This window comes from Vipera berus (assembly GCF_964194415.1).
Source record: "Vipera berus genome assembly, chromosome: 1".
NCBI classification, from domain to species: Eukaryota; Metazoa; Chordata; class Lepidosauria; order Squamata; family Viperidae; genus Vipera; species Vipera berus.
This window is the reverse complement of record NC_138202.1, coordinates 351,024,197-351,044,140: the sequence shown is the minus strand read 5'-3', so window position 1 is coordinate 351,044,140 and position 19,944 is coordinate 351,024,197. Positions and strand designations below refer to the sequence as shown.

Genomic DNA, 19,944 nt, shown 5'->3' with positions numbered 1-19,944 from the left:
TCCATCCATCCATCCATCCATCCATCCATCCATCCATCCTATATTTCCCTGATATATCAGCTCCGATCCATCCATCCATCCATCCATCCATCCATCCATCCATCCATTCATCCATCCATCCATCCTATATTTCCCTGATATATCAGCTCCGATCCATCCATCCATCCATCCATCCATCCATCCATCCATCCATCCTATATTTCCCTGATATATCAGCTCCGATCCATCCATCCATCCATCCATCCATCCATCCATCCATCCATCCATCCATCCTATATTTCCCTGATATATCAGCTCCAATCCATCCATCCATCCACCCATCCATCCATCCACCAGAGGCATGAAAGTAAGCTGGCTGACTTAGCCAGGTCCCTCTCTTTCAGCCCAACCTACCTCACAGGATTGTTGTGGGGAAGATAGAAGGAGGAAGGAACGTTAGCTAAGTTCGTCATTTTAAGTTACTTATAAAGTAATAAAGGTGGGATTTTTTTTAAAAAAAAACCCTCTGATGCATAAATTAAAAAAAATAAAATAATTAAAAAAGCCAGAATAATGTTTTCATGGGAAACATTGCTGGTTTTGAATTGTAAGACGCTAATGTGAACCACACAATCAGCTGAACTGTGCTTAGCTCACCTGATAATAATAGAATGGTGAAATAATGTAATTCAACATCTCCTGGTGGAAGAGAGGTGTAATGCTACCGGAGATAGGAGGAACCAGCCAAACCCAATCTGCCGGACACCCACCACGAATCCGATATTCATTCTGCATATACTTCATGAATGATTCAGCAGCAGAATGGTGGTCCATGATGGTGATGCTTTGTTTCTAGAAGAGTCACCGAAATGCAAAACTTACTTAATTCCAGTGTGCATGTTGGTTAAAACTTTCAGGCACAAGTCCATGGCCTTACAGGTAGTCCTCGACTTACAGTCATGTGTTTAGTGGTCGTTTGAAGTTACAACAGCGCTGAAAAAGGTGACTTATGACCATTTTTCCCACTTAACAACCATTGCAGCATCTCCACGGTTACATAAAATTCGGACACTTGGCAACTGGCATGTACTTATGACAGTTGCAGCGTTCCAGAGTCATGTGTCCCAGGGTCATGTGATCCCCTTTTGCAACCTTCTAACAAGCAGGGTCAATGAGGAAGCCAGATTCACTTAACAACCATGTTAGTAATCAAAGTTCGGACACTTGGCAACCGCCGTGTACTTATGATGGTTGCAATATTGTGGGGTCACGTGATCGTGTTTTGCGACTTTCTGACAAGCAAAGTCAATGGGGAAACCAGGTTCACTTAACAACCATGTTAGTAATTTAACTGCAGCAATTCAGTTAACAACACTGGCAAGAAAGGTCATAAAATGGGGCAAAAATCATTTAACAACTGTCCTGCTTAGCAACAGAAATTTTGGGCTCAACTGTACTCGAAGGTCAAGGATTACCTGTATTTACTCAAATGAGCAAGAAGGGCTTCCAACAGAGATAATATGGCTGACTATAATTAGGAATAAGTGAAATAATACATTCATGGCAGGGGTTGTCAGAAAAGTCAAAGTGGCAATGCGCACTAAAAGGGGATGGGGCTTTGATCCCAGAGCTGTGAGGCCTCTTGAATTTTTGGTCCTTTCATGGACCACTCAAAATACTATTGGCTTTACATTAATCCCTGAAGACCTGGATGTTCCCTCAGGCATGGCTGGGCGAGCCCATCAATGTGGAATTTTTTTGGCACCACTGTTTTACATATATGGATTGGGTTAGACTGTGCACTTGTGTTCTTACTGTTTTATTCTGTTCTCTTGGTTTTTGATCTTATGTTTGCTGCCCCAGATCACATCTCCATAATTTGATATGATTGATTGAGTGATTGATAAATAAATAAGCCTAGTGTGACAGCATGGCTGCCACTGATGACTAGTTTTGAAGGACCTCAACAACCCTTCCCTGCCTTTTCTAATGGCAGGATACCCTGAGAACATACTTTCTTGGTGATTTCTCTACTTTCCAGAGCTTCCCTCATTGATTATGAGCAACTGATTTACCCTATGAAGCAACTAATCCAATCAATGTTTGGGTTAGTTGCTTGCAAAGATCTCCAACAAAGCCTTTTCTTCTTTGAAGGGGAAAAACAAAAACAAAACACCAGTTCTCAACTTCAGACCATCTGACCGCAAAGGAAGTGGCTAAAAATAGAGAAGAGTGACTTTTTGCCTCCTCTTTTCCCACTCACCTGAAAACTATGGAGCACGGCAATATTAACCTCTATAACGGCTTTGTCCTTCCACAGTGAAGAGAGTTTGTTTGTTTCCAAGCCCATCCTTTTCCCCACTTCCTGGATCGAGCAGACAAAAATGGGGGAACAAACAATGTGTCTTATTCTAGCTTCACTGAAACGGCATAATACAGCCGTTCATTCTCTGCACCCATCCCCTCCAGATGCCTCTGGCCACCTGAAACACAGCTTAACCACCCGACCAACCTTCGGAAGGGTTACCTGAAGAATATTGTAACGCCGGGCATCGCAGAAGTCCCGTACCCCAATCTCAGTCCCCATGTACCAGCCATTAAAAGGACAAGCTGTAAATTCCAACCCACCAACTTCAAGGAGCATATTAGACACAGCTGGAACTGCATACCACTTCAAGTCCAGGTCTTTAAACCATTCATATCTGCAGAAAGAATCACAGGGAGTTGTATTAACAAGCCATCGCTGTTTTTGTGTGTGTTTTTTGACTGGATAACCTATTGGTTCTTTCATTGTAAATTCACACCGCATCTCAGTTCCTCAACAGCCGCTTCTCATTAAGTTTCTTTGTTGGAAGGGGAAAAACACAAATAACTGGAAATGTGGACTACAATGGCAGTCTTGCTATCTATGTTTGGACTCTGTTTCATAACAGTGGCCTTAGCATCTGGTGAAAGTTTTCCCTGACGATATCACTAAGGGAGAGAGAAAGAACTCATTTTGACTAAACACAAGATGAGAAAAACTGCAAGAGCTTCAGGACTAAACATTCTTGCTGTTTCATTTCTTCCAGCTCAGTTTTGCTTGTCTGTTATCTCCAAGGGCACGTTCGACATCACTTAACCAAATAAAAGCCAAGCCAACCGGTCCCAAGGCCTCAGCAAACAATCTTGCTTTTGATTAGTCACCCACCTGACCCGTCACAAACAGGTCTGGGCTTCTGTCATCTGAAGCCAACCAAGATGCTTACGTGGGATGCTCCATCGACACCTCCAGGATGAGCTCTGGCGGCAATTCAAATAATTCTGGGTCTTGACCATTGGCTTGCAGGACCAGTGGAAGCACATCAAAGCAGCCATATTTGGCTTTCCAGCCAAGCTGGATGCAGAGCTGAGAGAAGGGAAAGAAAAGTGGCAATTCTTTTTTTTTTCTCTCTTCTGAGATGAGACAGAGTATTCAACTCATGGAATGTCCCAAGAGCATGAATTATGGGCTCTGGAACTGGATGCAGTTTTGCTAAAGGCAGAATGCCCTGATCATCTCAGGCTTGGACTATTGCAATGTGCTCTATATGGGATGCAGAATGCAGCAGCACAGGCAGTTTTTGGCGCCCCTAGGGTGGGCCCAGGTAACACCAGTGCTGTGGAAACGGCACCGGTTGTGGGTTTGCTTCTGGGTCCAGTTCAACATGTTGGTTATCATCTTCAAAGCCTTTCATGGCATGGGCCCAGTCTATCTGAGGGACATTCTCACCCAATGGGACTGGCCGACCTCACTCACTCCTGCAGAAGAGGTATGTTATGGACAGTGGTGGGATTCAAATATGTGAACAACCGGTTGTCTGTGTGGATGCTGCTTCTGGAAGTCCTTTCTGGGCCTGGGCACCAAAAACTAGTTACCGGTTCTGCCGAAGTGGTGTGAATCGGCTGAATCCCACCACTGGGTACGGACTCCGCCGGCTGGCGGGGTCCAGAAGAAGAACCTTTTCTGCTTGGCTCCTGCCCTTTGGAACAGCATGCCCCTTGAGGTCAGATCAGCCCTTACCATCTTGGTCTTCTGAAATGGCCTCCAAGCCTGGTTCCAAATGGCCTGGGGTCCCAATAGGGTTGTTCCACTTTGGAGGTGGTTAGTAGATTAGAAGATCCTACCTCCATCCCAGTCATTTATTGGTCCCTTTTATTTAAACTCTTGTTAATATTTAATGCTTTAATGCTAACGCTGAGTGTTTTTCATGTTTTAATGCTCTCATTGTTTTATATTGTGCTTTTAAGATTTTGTAAGCCACCAAGGAGATGGACGGCATAGAGCCAGTTTGGCCTAATGCAGGGGTAGGCAACCTTGGCTCTTTTATGACTCGTGGACTTCAACTCCCAGAATTCCTGAGCCAGCCATGCTGAGGGGAAAGGGAGAGGTTTCTAAGCTGAGCCATGCTGGCTCAGGAATTCTGGGAGTTGAAGTCCATGAGCCATAAAAGAGCTGAGGTTGCCTACCACTGTGTTTAAGGCATTGGGGTAGACAGCACGAGGCCATTGACTTCAACTCCTATCTTAGCAGAAAAGCCAGCTGGGTTATTTTGGGCCAGTCATTCTCTCCTCAGGATTGTTGTTGTGGGGAAAATAGGAGGAGGTTATGTTGGATAAGTTCAACACCTTGAGTTATTTATCAAAATAATAAAGGCGGGATACAAATAAATAAAATAAATATAAATAAATATAAATTCAATAAATAATAATAAAAATAAAAATGCACTACTCTCAATATTTATTTTGTATATACCTGTGTAAACTCCACGTTGGCTGGATCTCCCACAATGGATCCATCTGGCATCTGGTAGCCAGCATACCTGATGAGTTGATTATTCCATATTCGGAAGTCGTGCTTTCCATCGGTCCTGTGGGGGAAGACAGTGATGGTGGACCTGTTTCAAGAGAATGGGGGTGAATGACAGCTTACTCAGTGAGTCTATAGATCCAGATTATATATATATATATATATATATATATATATATATATATATATATATATATATATATATATATATATATATATATATATATATATATATACATACATACATACATACATACATACATACATACATACACATACATACATACATACATACATACATACATACATACATATATATATATATATATATATATATATATATATATATATATATGTCATATGTTAACTCTGTATACCTGTGGCTCAAGAAGTAAAAACACTGCCTAACGTGCAAGCAGCCCAGGTTCGAATCTCAGAAGGGTATGACTGACTGATGAAGACTAATGAGTCAGAAATGCATATCAGCCTCCCTAAATTCTTTGTTAGTAATTTACACAAATATATATATATATATATATATATATATATATATATATATATATATATATATATATATATATATATATATATATATATATTCCGGCCTAAATAAGGGCCAAACCTTATTGCCTATATCAGCCTAACCTAAGGCCATCCACAAGCTGTAGTCGCAACTGTGAAATTTACATATATATATAAATATATATATATATATATATATATATATACCCTCCCCCACACACATAAAACAGCTCATACCTTATGTTCCCTCCATTTGTAGCATACTCCAAATGGCGACAAAGATGTTCAAACATTTCTTTAGCATTAGTGCAACTACGAGCATCAAACACCTAAAAGGCATTAATTAGCAAATGAGAAAACTTAATATTATTATATGCTTCCAAGGTCGCTTTCCAACCCAATCCAAAAAAATGTAACTTTTGCAATCTTAAATAGCTCTTAGAGAATTTATACTTGAATCTTAGCAACTAGTTAGCTTAGCATGTTTTGCAGATAATATCCTCACAAAAAAGGCACTTATAGATTATTTAGCTCCAGCTTTGTTAGAGAGAAGACCCATCATGCTAAAATGAATTTCCTGGACACCTTCAGTGTTCCACAGCCCATAAGTTATATCAGAGTTCTCACTAGGTCTAGGACAATATTTCTCAACCTCAGCAACCGTGTGGACTTCTACTCCCAGGAATTCCCCAGGCACAGCTTAGAGGTGCTGATGTTGTGAAGCATTGTCCTAGATAGAAGATCAAAGGAAGAGTATCAGTCTCACATATCAATTCTTATTCATCTTTTTCATTTTTCTCTGAAACGTGCTCTTTTTCAGGTTACAAATCCTGAACTTCGAGAAGGCAGATAATTGGGGATCCAGTTAAGCAGATTCAAGAATTTAAATCTCTGCTTAGATTGTAAAGTCCAATAAAATGTGTGCCAACCCTTTCCTACTTCTAACCTTGCTAAGTGAAATCATTGACATCATCACAGCATCTGAAGCATAGTCCTAAAATGCTGGACCAGAATTCTACTCTTTGTCTTATCATTTATGTGGAGGTATCACTATGGAATATGATGAGCTGAACTCTGGCTATTTCAAGTAGAATTTGGTAAGCCTTCAAGAGCAAAAGCAAATGGATCACCTGTAGATTGGACCATTGGATTCTCCCGATGCACCGAGGAGCATTTCTCCAAGCTTGCTTTGTGGCAAAGATAAGCTCTTCTTTGGTGAGTTGATAAGTCCCTGTTCTTTCTATCTCTTGAGCCACTGCTTCCAGCCGACTTGTGTGCTCTTCCGTTTCTGCCCTGCAAAGAAAATAAAGGAAACGGTGACAGAGGTGAACAGTACAGTAAGCAATATTGGGAGTTAACTTAATTCAGAAAGTCCCTATTTTTCTACCTGCATTTTTACGTGCTTTCGAACTGCTAGGTTGGCAGAAGCTGGGATGAGTAACAGGTGCTCACTCTGCTACGCGGCACTCGGGATTCGACCCGCCAAACTGCCGACCTTCTAGTCAACAAGCTCAGCATCCTAACCCACTGAGCCACCGCGTCCCTTTTATTCTTTCCTATAACTAAATGGATGGTGCTCCTGGTAAAAGGAGAAAAGAGCCTGTAAAACCTCTTGTTCCCTTGACAAATTGCTGCAGGAGTCATAATAATGAGACTTTTTTTTTCTTGCAGCACCAATAACATCGTTGTTTGCTTGTAAGATTAGAAGTAGTCGGCAAATGTCTGTAAACTCTGGCTCCAAAGATTAAAATACAGCTTTCTAGATAATAGAGATCCTTGACCTAATGACTTGGTTTAACCATTTAATACTCAATGGTTTCTTTAATCAGCTACACAGATAGTCCTCGATTTACAACAATCGAACCCAAAATCTCTGTAGCTAAGTGAAACATTTGTTAAGTGAATATTGCCCCATTTTACAACCTTTCTTGTCACAGTTGTTAAGTGAATTACCACAGTTGTTAAATTAGTGACATGGTTGTTAAGTGAATCTGGCTTGCCCATTGATTTTGCTTATCAGAAGGTCGCAAAAAGGGATCATATGACCCCGAGACATTGCAACTGTCGTAAATATGAATCAGTTGCCAAGCACCTGAATTTTGATCACATGATCATGGGAATGCTGCAACAGTTGCAAGTGTGAAAATGGTCATAGGTTACCGTACTTTTTTCAGTGCCGTTGTAACTTTGGTCACTAAATGAACTGTTCTAACTTGAGGACTACCTGTAATCAGTAGTTGGTTTATTAACAACAATAAACAGCAATGAAGCTGCTTCAAATTCTGTGCTTAAGCCAGAATCAATTAAACCAGAGTGGGGAGGAGGGAGAAAATCTGTGTAATTGCTAGGAGTTAAAAACAACTTGATGGCACATGATAAATCAATGCTTAGTGCAAGGAGAGAGCCGTCAATGACAAGTAATTCTGCCTGTTTTATATCATTGTTTCACCACTGCCCTCAGCACATTTTTTAAAAAGTGCGTGCATATGTGGGAAACTTCAGCTGCATTTCTGTTCTCCAGTTGCATGGCTAATCATTCTTCTGCCAGCCATACACAGGCACAGAAATGTCTTGGTCTAACACAGTTTTTTTCCAACCTTGGCTATTTTAACATGCATGTACTTCAACCCAGAATTCCCTGGCCACCTTGCTAAGGAATTCTGGGAATTGAAATCCACACTTCTTAAAGTGACTGAAGTCGAGAAACACTGAAGAATATGAAATCTCATCTGAACAGATATATAATACCTGGGTTCACACAGTATGTTAAGCCATTGCTTTCAGGCACTATAGTGCATAGAACAAATCCAGATGGCTATGTTCACACATAGAACTAAGCCAAAGCCAAGCAAACTATGTTATGCCATACTGGGTGTGTGAACCCAGTCAGCATGAAAATGCATAGCTCTCTAGTAAGGTCTCGGGTGGAAACTCTTCCTAGATTTTGCAAGACACTCAATAATATGACTGTTATGATATTACCCGCAATGCAGAATATAAAGAAAGCAGCCGTAGGATCAATGGCTCTTAGCCTTAATAGTCATGGGACTATCTCTGGAGGCCATCTGCTGGGAGACTATGGGCTTCCTTGGCTAGTTGGTTGGCCACTGGGAGAATAGACTCCTGGATGGAACGGACCAGGGGTCCGATCCAGCAGGGCACTGCTTAGATTATTATGTTCTGAGTGAATAATTACCCAAACAAATGTCAGTTCTATAGGCCAAAAATAAAAATGGCCTGCTAAGGACTCCATCTGTTCTGCCAGATCCTGTTAGCTTCTCTTCATCTCTCTCCCCCTCTTTTGATCTCTGCTGGAGTTCAGAAATTGTGTTTTTCAGCATTAAATTTCTAATCTCTTGTCAGCAGCTATTTGGAGATAACAAGGTCAAGCCTCCCAAGGCATTCATTTTTTTCACTCTTCCTCTCTAGCCCCGGGAGGCAAAGCTTTTTGCACGTGAGAGGCTTCTTCCTTTCAAAGGGAATGTGGGACGGCTCCCTCTGCATTAAAGAATGGCTTAAGGAGAGCAGGTGGTGGAACTATCTGTCTATGAAGTTGTCCCTTTATCTGACTTGCCAAGGATGCAAGAGCGGAGAATGCAGATGTGGGTCACTGCACCTGCCACAAGTGTCTGGCACAAGAAAGTCATGTGCATCATTACGTCATTATATAATTTGCATTATCTACACAAAGACGTCAGAACGTGAAGACCCTTGTCCCTTTCTTGCAGAAGCCCCAAACATCTGTTTTTGATGTGGTCGTAGGATTGCATGTAAAGTAGCTTGGATATCTGAAGGCATAATTCAAGGGTAAATGTTCTTTAATCTTTCTATGTTCTTTCCTGCGTTCTGAGACGTGCCTTCCCTGATCACCTGCTTTTTCCTTCTGTTTCACTTACAAACCTAAGACAACCCAAAGGCACTTGTTTATTGCTGTTAGCACTACAATTAGAGTAACACTATCACACCAGTAATGGCCTAAAGGACCTGATTGGAAGATCCTTTAAAAAGACCTTCCAAGTTTGCCAAAAGGAAGTAAATCACAGGACAGAAGCTCAAAATAAACAAAAAGCTGACTCACTTTTGAAGTGTGTTGTAGAAAAGATGGATAAACTCAGTTGCTTGGAGTAGTAACTTGTCTCTGGGGATGGGTTCATTTCGGGGACCTCGAATTAACCCTTTTGGACTCATGAGAGATCCCTGGCAAACTTGGCTCTGACAGTTAAGAACCTGGAACAGAGAGGCAGGCAAGAGAGTAAACACTTCCAGAATTTGCGGTAGGCACAGCTGCAGGGTTTAACATTTGGGGTAGTTTAATGCCCACCCAATGAAATATTGCCCTTACAATGGAAAGTGTAGTATGGAAGAAATCTGCTCAGGATCTCAGATCTATATGGATTAATTATGGATGATTGTACTCCCGAGAATAACACGGACAACCAAGAAAGCAAACCAACGGATCACTGAGCAAACCAACCCAGAGTTTTCACTTGAGGTACAAATGACCAGGCTCAAATTATCCTACTTCAGACATATTATACAAAGACCCTTGAAAAGGCTCTATTGCTGGGAAAGGTGTAGGGAATGAGAAGAAGAGGACAACCAGCAGCAAGATGGCTGGACCATTGGAAAACCTGAAGGACCAGGTTGGAGATAGATCATCCTGGGAGAAGATCTACCTACTGTATGTGATGGCTGATGTTGAAAACAGTTTGATGGCACACAATCATTTTATCAATGGATGGATGACTGTAACAAATGATGGCTTCTTTTCACTGAAATGCTTACTGTACAGCTATGTGCGTATGCATGTGAAAACATGCCCGTTTAGTTTTTAGGTTTTTTTCCCTTTTATGTATTTATTTATTTATGTATTTTGTGTATTCTTTTTATTTCTTACTTTTGCGTTTAGTAAATTAAAAAAATATGGGGTAAAAATGAATGCAAACTTCTAGAGATAGAAGCCAAAAGTGAAGCGCTAAGCATTCCAACTTGACTTCTGAACAGGAATCCAGATGGATTCTTGACAGATGCCTCCTCAACCTCTGCTGAAGCAGGAGTAGCGAAAGGAAGGCTGCTACCTTCCTGGACAAATTGTTTCCCTGCCAACTTCTTTCATTAATACAGTTTTTCCTAATTTTAATGGGGTATACGCCTTCCTGTAATTTTAAGCTTCTAACAGTAATAGTTGTGGCCGCCACTTGAGATAATAGATAACAATCCTTCAGTTATTTAAAGAGTATTGTTGGATCTCCTTCAGCTTTCTCTGAACAGAGGAGAGTCTGCTATGGCCACTTCAACTCTGTGTGGTCTACTGGAGAGGTGGGGAAAAAACACACCTAAATCTAAGCATTTTTCTTACCTCTTTGGACTGATGGTGCAATGCATCTTGAAGGATTGTTCCAGTCTCCCAATTTTTAATGTTTAAATGCCTTGGGCACCTAGATGTTTGTATGGTATTATTTTGGAGAAGTTTCTGGGCAGAAAAGAAATTTTTAAAAAATTGATTAGATTTAATTTGGATTTGATTGCTGCCCTTCCTGTAAAAATCAGGGATTATCTATCTGTCTGTCTGTCTGTCTGTCTGTCTGTCTGTCTGTCTGTCTGTCTGTCTATCCATCCATTCATCCATTTATTTTTATCTTCGCAAAAACAATTTTCAAGGGCCAAGGGCTTCAGAGCTGAGTAGCACAACATAAAATTGAATTCAGCCTAAAACATTTAACCCGAATACCTGTTATCTGATTACTGTACTACTTTTTCTGCCTTTGAATAATATTCTGAACATAATTTACCAAGTGAATCTGAGTTGATGCTACACAGGAAACTACAAAAACTAACCAGAGTATCAACTAGATTTCTAACTGTCCTCATTAAGCATGTTTCCATGGACACAGGATTGGGCACACTCTCACAATTGTCAAGAGCCTTGGTGGAGCAGTGGGCTAATGCCTCCTTAAGTAACACCAGCTGCCTGCAATTAGTGCAGGTTCGCATCCCACCAGGCTCAAGGTTGACTCAGCCTTCCATCCTTCCGAGGTAGGTAAAAGGAGGACCCAGATTGTTGGGGGCAATAAGCTGACTTTGTAATAATGCCGCTTGGGGGGGGGCGAAAGCCCTAATAAGCAGGCATATACATAGAATGAAGGCTACTGCTAAGCTTGTAAGCCGCCCTGAGTCTTCGGAGAAGGGCGGGATATAAATGGAATAAAATAAAATAAAATAAATAAATTTTACAGTTGTCATTTCACTTGTTATTTTAACTCAAGCTAAATTCATAAAATATGCTAAAGGCCAAACTGTACAAAATATATCTTAATCTAGGCATTGGTATTATGCTGCTCTCCAGATGAAGCTGATCATCCTATTATCTCTGCTCTCTTGGAGCGCCATCTGATCCCCAACTTTGCTTATCGCCTGTATTTCATAGTCTTAATTTCTGATGATTTTTGGATAAAGGCAGGGCTTTTTTTCTCATAGAACGCTCAGAACGGCATTCCAGCACCTTTTTTTTGCAAAAAAAAAAAAGCTCCCTCTATTGGCTTTAGGAGTAGGCAATCTTGGCTCTTTTTTATGACTCATGGACTTCAACTCCCAGAAATCCTGAGCCAGTCACGCTGAGATGAAAGAAAGAGGTTTCCAAGCTGAGCCATGCTGGCTCAGGAATTCTGGGAGTTGAAGTCCTTGAGTCATAAAAGAGCCAAGGTTGCCTACCCTGCACTAGAGGAGGACATTAAAATTATTTACAAGGTTACTTCTTTAGGAACTAAACTTTTAGAATCTAAACCAGCTAATTCAAAAAAGCCAACAGGAAAGAACCTCACATTTTTCATCTGCTTCTGTCTTTTGGAAGGTAAAATTAGATAACAAAATAATCTATTTCTATGTTAACATCTCTGCAATGAAATCAATAAAGGTAACAGGAAAGAAATGAGAAACATTTTTCTCAATGTAATATGTCTAATTTAGCTGATGCTAGAAAAAAAAATAGTATCTTTTGTACACTCTTGAAAACTATTTTGAATCTATAACCATCTATTACAACTAAACCACTTTAAATTAAACAATTCTTAAGAATGAATATTCTTAATTTGGACTTTACTTTTACTGTTTGGAATGTTGTGTGTTTTGAAAAATATATTATTTAGAATCTAGTTATGTTGCACTTCAGTCTTTAAATAATTAACCTAGTATATGCATAACAATATATGATGTTTTCCATGGTGAGCTTAACATCAATAACAACATTTATTAAAAAGGCTAAAATAATTTCTGGTGGTATTATCTGTACATTAAAATTTTGTTTAGTCACAATCTTTCACTTCTGACATTCTGGACAAGCAGTGGCCATGTATCCTAGCAAAAGATGTTACATATGCACATAAGCGTAGTCAGTAGCATATGCCTTTTTGAAAATATCAGACATGCAAAGAAACAAAAATAAGTCCAAAATATCTGTATTACATCCAGAAATGCCAACTTTGCAACCAATATTTCTCATCCATAACTATGGCACCCTAAGGATACCTGCATACATGCAAATGCTTCTCTGGGATCAGTAACGCAGCAGGGATTGCTTTTTCCTTCCAGTAACAGATTGATGGGAAATACCAAACATGGCCTTGAGAATTGCAATGTTTGTTACAAATTTTTCTGGATGTGGTTGGAAAGAGGCTGTTTGGCGCCAGAGACCACTGCCACGAGGAACACAGCTCTGGGTCGGGGTTCGGAGCAGCTCCAGGTGGGGGCTCAGCACAGGCCGCGGCGTGGCAACTGTGGGGAGGGGAATCCCCATGGCAGCTGTGGGGAGGGGAATCCCCGCGGCATGTGGCTCTGAGCCGCAGGGGTGCAAAGGACGGGCGGTGACGCTGTAGCAAGACATCGGCATTGCTCCCAGTGACAGCACCTCTGAGTTCCGGCACCATTTTTTTTTAGAAAAAAAGCACTGGATAAAGGGACCCCAAAGCCAGACTCACTTCTTTCGCCTTCTCAAGCAATGTGATGCCATTGGGTTTCCTGCTCAGACTCTTAACAAGAGCACCTTCCTGCTTTGCCACACTAGGAGAAAGGAGAAATAACAATCCTTTATGAAGATGTGAGAAATGCTTGATAGTAAAGCATTCAGTCTATGCTAAATAAGTGGGTCATCATCATTATCATCATAAACATTTTAGCCATTGACTATCCACTCCAGGATGAAGGCCTCTTCCGCAAGTTCCAACATGATCACATATTTCTAGACAAAAGGTAAAGAAAAAAGTTTCCCTGCCCGGTTGTGTCCGATTCTAAGGGCATGGTGCTCATCTCCATCTCTTCGTTGAGGGAGCCATGTTACTAGCATGGTCTCGAGGGTCCCTTCCAGCTCTGTTCTGTTCTGTTCTGTTCTGTTCTGTTCTGTTCTGTTCTACTCTACTCTACTCTACTCTACTCTACTCTACTCTACTCTACTCTACTCTACTCTACTCTATATACCAAAGGTGCACAGAATGCTGTTACTTTCCCACTGAAGTGGTACTATTAATCTGTTTTGCATTTGCATACTTTCAAACTGTTAGGTGGGCAGGAGCTGGGGCAGGAACAGGAGCTCACCCTGTTGCATGAACTCTTGCACCTGGGCTGTCAGCTTTCCAGCTGACAAACTCAGCGTCTTTAACCCCTGAGCCATCGTGCCCCTGAGCCAACCAAAAACTGGCCTGTTTCTCCTATCTTTTATGATGACCCTATTAGAGAAGCATGGTTGTACAGGTAATCCTTGACTTACAACCACTTGTTCAACAGCCGTTCAAAGTTATGACAGCTTATGACTGTCGCAGCATCCCTGCAGTTATGTGATCAAGATTCTGACAAGTGGCAACTGGCTTGTATTTAGGACAGTAACAGTGTCCTGGGAAACGTGATCACTATTTGTATCCTTCCCAGTTATCTTCTGACAAGCAAAGTCACTAGGTGAAGCCAGATTTACTTAACAGCCACAGCAAAATGAGGTCATAAAATTAGATATGACTCACTTAACAACCGCTCCAGTCCCAAATGTGGTCATAAGTTAAGGATGACATTTATGATTGCCCTCACCTGGATGGAACATTTTTTTTCTTTTTGAAAAAAGGGGGATTTCAACTAATGTCATTTCCTTTGGTAGGCATCCTCCTATGGCATCCCAAATATCCAAGCAAATATAGATAATGTATAATGGATTTCCCAGGGAGGTGTGTGTGTGTGTGCGCGCGCGTGCGTGTGTGTGTAGGGGTTCTATAAAAACCAATTGCTGAGTTTTATGCTATATCCTTTTCATTTGTATCTTAAGTTGGCATATGTGTTCCCCACTGTTGCCATTCTTGCTAGAAAGTAAGAGATAAAGCAGCCTGAAAGAGCCGGGTCCAAGGACACTGAGATAATTTTCTGGCTAAGGTGGAGATCTGAAATCCTATCTCCCCAGATTTATTTTTATACTTTTTTAAAGTTGAAAAAGGAAATGTCTGCTGAAAAAAAAAGTGAGAAAACTGCACCTGAAAACAGCCATCATTGTTGAGGTTTTTTTTTAAAAAAACTAGAAATTATAGTTGGCATCACTGTTTACTGTATTAAAAAGTGGATTTTCCAGAGCAGGAAAAAACACTGACTAGCAACTATAAATAAACAGCTCTAAATCACTAATGAGGAAATGGTCACTGTGTTAATAAGATAGGATGATGTCCTAGGAAAACACACATCCAGGAAGGTATTTTCTCTGTCTGCACATTGATACATACATGAGTAAGAAAAAAGGTTAGCAATGTGCCAAATGGGATAGTGATGGCACTTAATTAAAATACACTTCAATTAAAATTAAATCATTCTTAAATATCAAGGGAATAATTAAAGAACTCTCATTCAGTTTTGGCTTACATCTCATTTATGGAGGAGGAGGAGGAGGAGGAGGAGGAGGAGGAGGAGGAGGAGGAGGAGAAGAAGAAGAAGAAGAAGAAGAAGAAGAAGAGGAAGAAGAAGAAGAAGAAGAAGAAGAAGAAGAAGAAGAAGAAGAAGAAGAAGAAGAAGAAGAAGAAGAAAAAGAAGCATTCATAAAGCACTATTCAAAGGTAATGCAATCATTTAAACCTCACCAGATAATCAATGTCCATTGTCAGAGAGGAGTTAAAACTGCCAAGATAGGGGCTATAGGTATAGGTCCAAAGCCCACAGCTACAGCCTGTTTTTATCTGCATCACATGCAAGGCTTGCCAAAAATGGGTGACACTTTGACTGCATGGTTGTAGCCGCCATCTTGATTTTTTTTGACACACCCCCTTCCATGGATGACCATGAATAATGGAGCAAAAAACCAGAATTGTTATTCATGGCTAGGGGATGGACTTGCCATTCTTAATCAATTCTAACTGAGAACTTCTGGGTTGGTGTATTAGCACAGTTAGTCCTCGACTTAAGACTTTCCATTGTTAAGCAAGGTGGTTGTTAAGTGAGTTGTACTTGATTTTACAATCTTTTTTTTGTGCCAAGTTTGTTAAGCAAATTGCAGCAGTTGTTAAGTGAATCACACTATTGTGAAGCGAGTCCAGCTTCCCCTATTGACCTTTCTTATTGGAAGCTGGCTGGGAAGGTCAGGCAGGGTCCCAAGACACTGCAACTATTAATGCCAGTTGCTAAGTGCCCAAATTTTGATTACACGGCTGTGGGGATGCTGCCATGGTCATAAATGCAAGGGCCCATCGTAAATCACTTTTTTCAGTGCCCTTGTAACTTCAAACGGTTACTAAACAAATGGATATAAGTCGACAGCTGCCTGTCCATAAAAGGGATACGATGAAAATGTTTTTTCTCCGATATCTTTCCAAGCAGAAAGATAGACTACGTAAGTTCTCAGCCCAGAGAAAAACCAAGCCTACAGGACAACTGCTTGAACCCTGGGGCACAAAAAGAGAGGCAGAGAGGAGAAGCATGTGTGAAAGACCTAGCCACGATCCCATTGCTTTGATAAATCGGAAAAGGCTAAGCAGAAGCTTCCTGGGATGCTGGTTGGTGGGCAGAGGGAGTGCCAAGCCAGGGCACCACCCATTGAGCTAAACAAAGAATCGCTCGCGTCAAGCTGCCTCAGAGATCAATGGGGAACAAGCTGCTGATAGGAACAAAACAAAGACAGGGAAAGCAATTCACAGAATGGATGGCTTTGGGGAATTAACTGGGTGGGTATTGCAAAGAATTCCAGATGTGCGCTCGTCGAGAAATTAGTCGTGAATTTCATTGCTTTCCTGTAGAAAATAATAATAATAATAATAATAATAATAATAATAATAATAATAATAATAATAATAGTAATAAGGATTTTTGAACTTGTCTCCCTTCCTTTTCATTTCCACGCAGGGCAAGGGAAAAGGGTGGGTTGTTTTTTTTTACTTATCATATTTCCCCACCTTTCCTTTAAGGCGTTCCCAGCTGAGTTTCCCTTTTGAAGTTCTGTTCAGATGACGATCCTGTGAGGTAGGCGGTACTAAGAAAGAGGAATGGCCTCTCTCTCAGTACCACGGCTGAGATTTTCCTAGACTTAAGATGCCATCTCCACACAAATGGATTTCTACATTTTCTAGAGCAGGGGTGCCCAACCCTCAGTCCGTGGACTACTACTGTTGTGATTCAGGGTCAGCCTGTGGGTTCGGCAGTTGGGTCGGACGACTCAGAGGAGGAGGAGGAGGGGGGTGTTGAAGAGCTTGATGAGAGCCCCCAGCCAGGCCCCTCTCATCTGGTCACGGCGCAGACCCAGCTGTGTGAGCCTGACAGCGTGGATGAAGATGACCCACAGCTGGCCCTGTTCAAGGACGCCCAACTCAGGAGGCAGTCAATCAGGAGTAAACAGAGGAAGGCAATGGGGCTCCTCGGAAGGAGGCAGAGAGAAGCCATGCCCTGAACTGTATTTAAGGGGGAATGCGTGGGAGGGCTGGTTTGCTGAAGGCAACCGCTTGAATAGTTCCTGTTTCATAGCTCCTGTTTCATGGTTGGTGTCTGTTTTATGTTAATAAATTTGGCAGGCTTTATTCCAGCCTCTTGCCGTTTGTAAAGGGGTTGTCCCTGCCTTTTCTGCAGGGCCGGTAGCAGGCTAGTACAGAACAACTACATGTTCGCGGCCCGTTGGGAGCTGGTCTGCACAAGCGGCAGGTGGGTGAGGGCACGAGGCTCAATTTGTGTAGGTGGTGGGCATATGCATGAAACCATCCCACTGCCACCGCAGCTGCCGGTCCACGGAGCCAGAAAGATTGGGGACTGCTGTTCTAGAGTTATCCAACTATTTACCATGGTTTGTGATGGCACAAATGAGAGAGGCAGGTTTCATTTATTCATTTATGAGATGTATATCCATAATGCCCTCTTCCCTTTTCCCCACTACGACAACCCCGTGAGGTGGGTTGGGCTGAGAAATACAGACTGGCCCAATACCGTGCAGTTTGTTTCTGTGCCTAAAGGAGGACTAGGCCTGAGAATCTCCCATTTTCTAGCCAGCCTTCAGTACTATGATGATTAGAGGTCTGGAGGCCAAAACATATCAGGAACGGTTGCTGGAATTGGGTCTGTGCAGTTTAATGAAGAGAAGGACGAGGGGTGACATGACAGCAGCCTTCCAATATCTCAGGGGCTGCCACAAAGAAGAGGGACTCAAGCTATTCTCCAAAGCACTTAAGGCAGGACAAGATGCAATGGATGGAAACTAATCAAGGAGAGAAGCAACCTAGAACAAAGGAGAAGCTTCCTGACAGGACAATTAACCAGTGGAACAACCTGCCTCCAGAAGCGGTGAATGCTCCAACACTGGAAGTTTTTAAGGAGAGACTGGACAGCCAAATGGTATAGAGTTTTCTGCCTGAGCAGGGAGTTGGACTAGATGACCTCCAAGGTCCCTTCCAATTTTATTATTACTATATCACCTCCCAAATGGCTGCATGATGCTACAGATTGTAATAAGTGCAAAGAGGCATTCCAGGTGTGTGTGTGTGTGTGTGTGTGTGTGTGTGTGTGTGTGTGTGTGTGAGAGAGAGAGAGAGAGAGAGAGAGAGAGAGAGAGAGAGAGAGAGAGAGAGAGAGAGAGAGAGAGAGAGAGAGAGAGAGAGAGAATGTTTTCTTGGCTGTTTTCCAATAGGATGTAATTTCTCAGGTAATTTCCAGATTTCAAGCCAAGGAGAAACGTGAAGCCTCACCTGTGGACATTTTCATTTGCTTTTTCCATATTGTTGTTGAGATCCATCTCTTCCCACAACTCGGAGTGACTGGATGGTGGCACACAAAGCAACGCCCAAGGATACCTCATCCTCTGCATAATCTAGACCAAGGTGGTTTGGATGCCGTTCAAACCTAGCTAGACAAGATAAGTCTGTTTCTGCAAAAAGAAATACACAGCAGGCATGAAGAGACAAAGAAGATTTGTTTTTGTTTTAAGAACAAGGGAAGGTCAGGGTTGGTCGGGTGTGGCCCAAAAAGTCAAGATGGCCACCCTGCACATAAAAGGGGAGCAAGGCTTCAACGGTGTGATTACATTCCACCACAGGCGGTATACAAGTCCCTTGGCAGTTGCTTCCAAATAACCATATAATGTTTCCAGGTTTTTCAGATTAATACAGGTGGTCCTCAACTTACGACCATAATGCAGCCTGCTCATTAAGCAAACGCCGCAGTCATAAAATGAATGCAGCAGTCATTAAATGAATGGCACAGTCATTAAGCAAACCCCTCTGTTCTCGATTCATGGTTTCTACTGTTTGGCAAAGCTGTCCTGATATGTGGTCATATGATCGCGGAATGCTGCAGCAATCATAAACGCAGCCGTGTTGCCAAGTGTCCAATTGTGTGATCGTGTGACCTCAGGGAAGACCGGCCACCACTGGAACTTCAGAACCAGGCTGTAGCACCCTTTTTTCAGGTAGCTCATAACTTTGGTCACTAAGCGACTGCTCATAAGTCGAGGACTATCTGTATGTAGAAAACAGATATCCAACAAGGAAGCGCTCCTGCTCTTCTCCAGGGCTATTTTGACATGAGTCTCTTTGGTGATGATTTCCAGGAAGGAAACGGGGTTAAATAAAGATTCTACACTGTGCTTAACATAGCCAACAAGCTCTTCCTATATTTTTCACAGTCAGGTCCCATTAAGAAAAAGTCCCTTCCTGTTTTTTTATTAGAAGCATCCTTCTGTTAATTCTGCCCTTCTTATTACATCCTGGTCAACACAGGTAATGAGAGGTGACAAAACCTCACCAACGTTGGTTGATCTCAAAACGCTAAGCTGGGTTGGGAGACCAAAAAAACAAAACCCTCAAGGCAATAGGCTGACATAAAACTATCCCTAAAGAAGACAATGCCAAATCATTTCTTTACAGGTGCAAAAAAAAAAAAAGCAGACGGGCATATCTAGGGCACTAACTAAACTCATGTAAGTTTGATAAATAAACTCAAAGGGGCATTACTGTACTTTTAACCTTTAAGTAGTTGGCTCTCATTCCTTGCAAAATGGGATGAAATTTTCATTATTGGCTTCCTTCCATTAAAAAAATGTAGAAACGCCATTTTGCAATGTCATGAAAAAACTGGGGAACATATAGCATGGACATGAGTGATAATCAGGTAATATTTAATCAAATTTT

The 19,944-nt window shown here is 41.7% G+C and overlaps 1 protein-coding gene across 1 annotated transcript in view; it reads right to left on the bottom strand.

Moving 5' to 3' along the window:
* Positions 1-18,623, bottom strand: part of NOS2 (nitric oxide synthase 2) — a gene marked incomplete at its 5' end in the record, with an annotated part of 43,469 nt that extends 24,846 nt beyond the window's left edge. The window contains 11 exons of the mRNA XM_081346577.1: positions 637-831; positions 2,243-2,344; positions 2,507-2,681; positions 3,228-3,367; positions 4,754-4,895; positions 5,567-5,658; positions 6,460-6,622; positions 9,408-9,556; positions 10,689-10,802; positions 13,303-13,384; positions 18,505-18,623. Coding sequence (XP_081202703.1) covers positions 637-831; positions 2,243-2,344; positions 2,507-2,681; positions 3,228-3,367; positions 4,754-4,895; positions 5,567-5,658; positions 6,460-6,622; positions 9,408-9,556; positions 10,689-10,802; positions 13,303-13,384; positions 18,505-18,623 — 1,473 coding nt within the window. The remainder of the gene's footprint in view (positions 1-636; positions 832-2,242; positions 2,345-2,506; positions 2,682-3,227; positions 3,368-4,753; positions 4,896-5,566; positions 5,659-6,459; positions 6,623-9,407; positions 9,557-10,688; positions 10,803-13,302; positions 13,385-18,504) is intronic.
* Between the last annotated feature and the right edge of the window lie 1,321 nt (positions 18,624-19,944).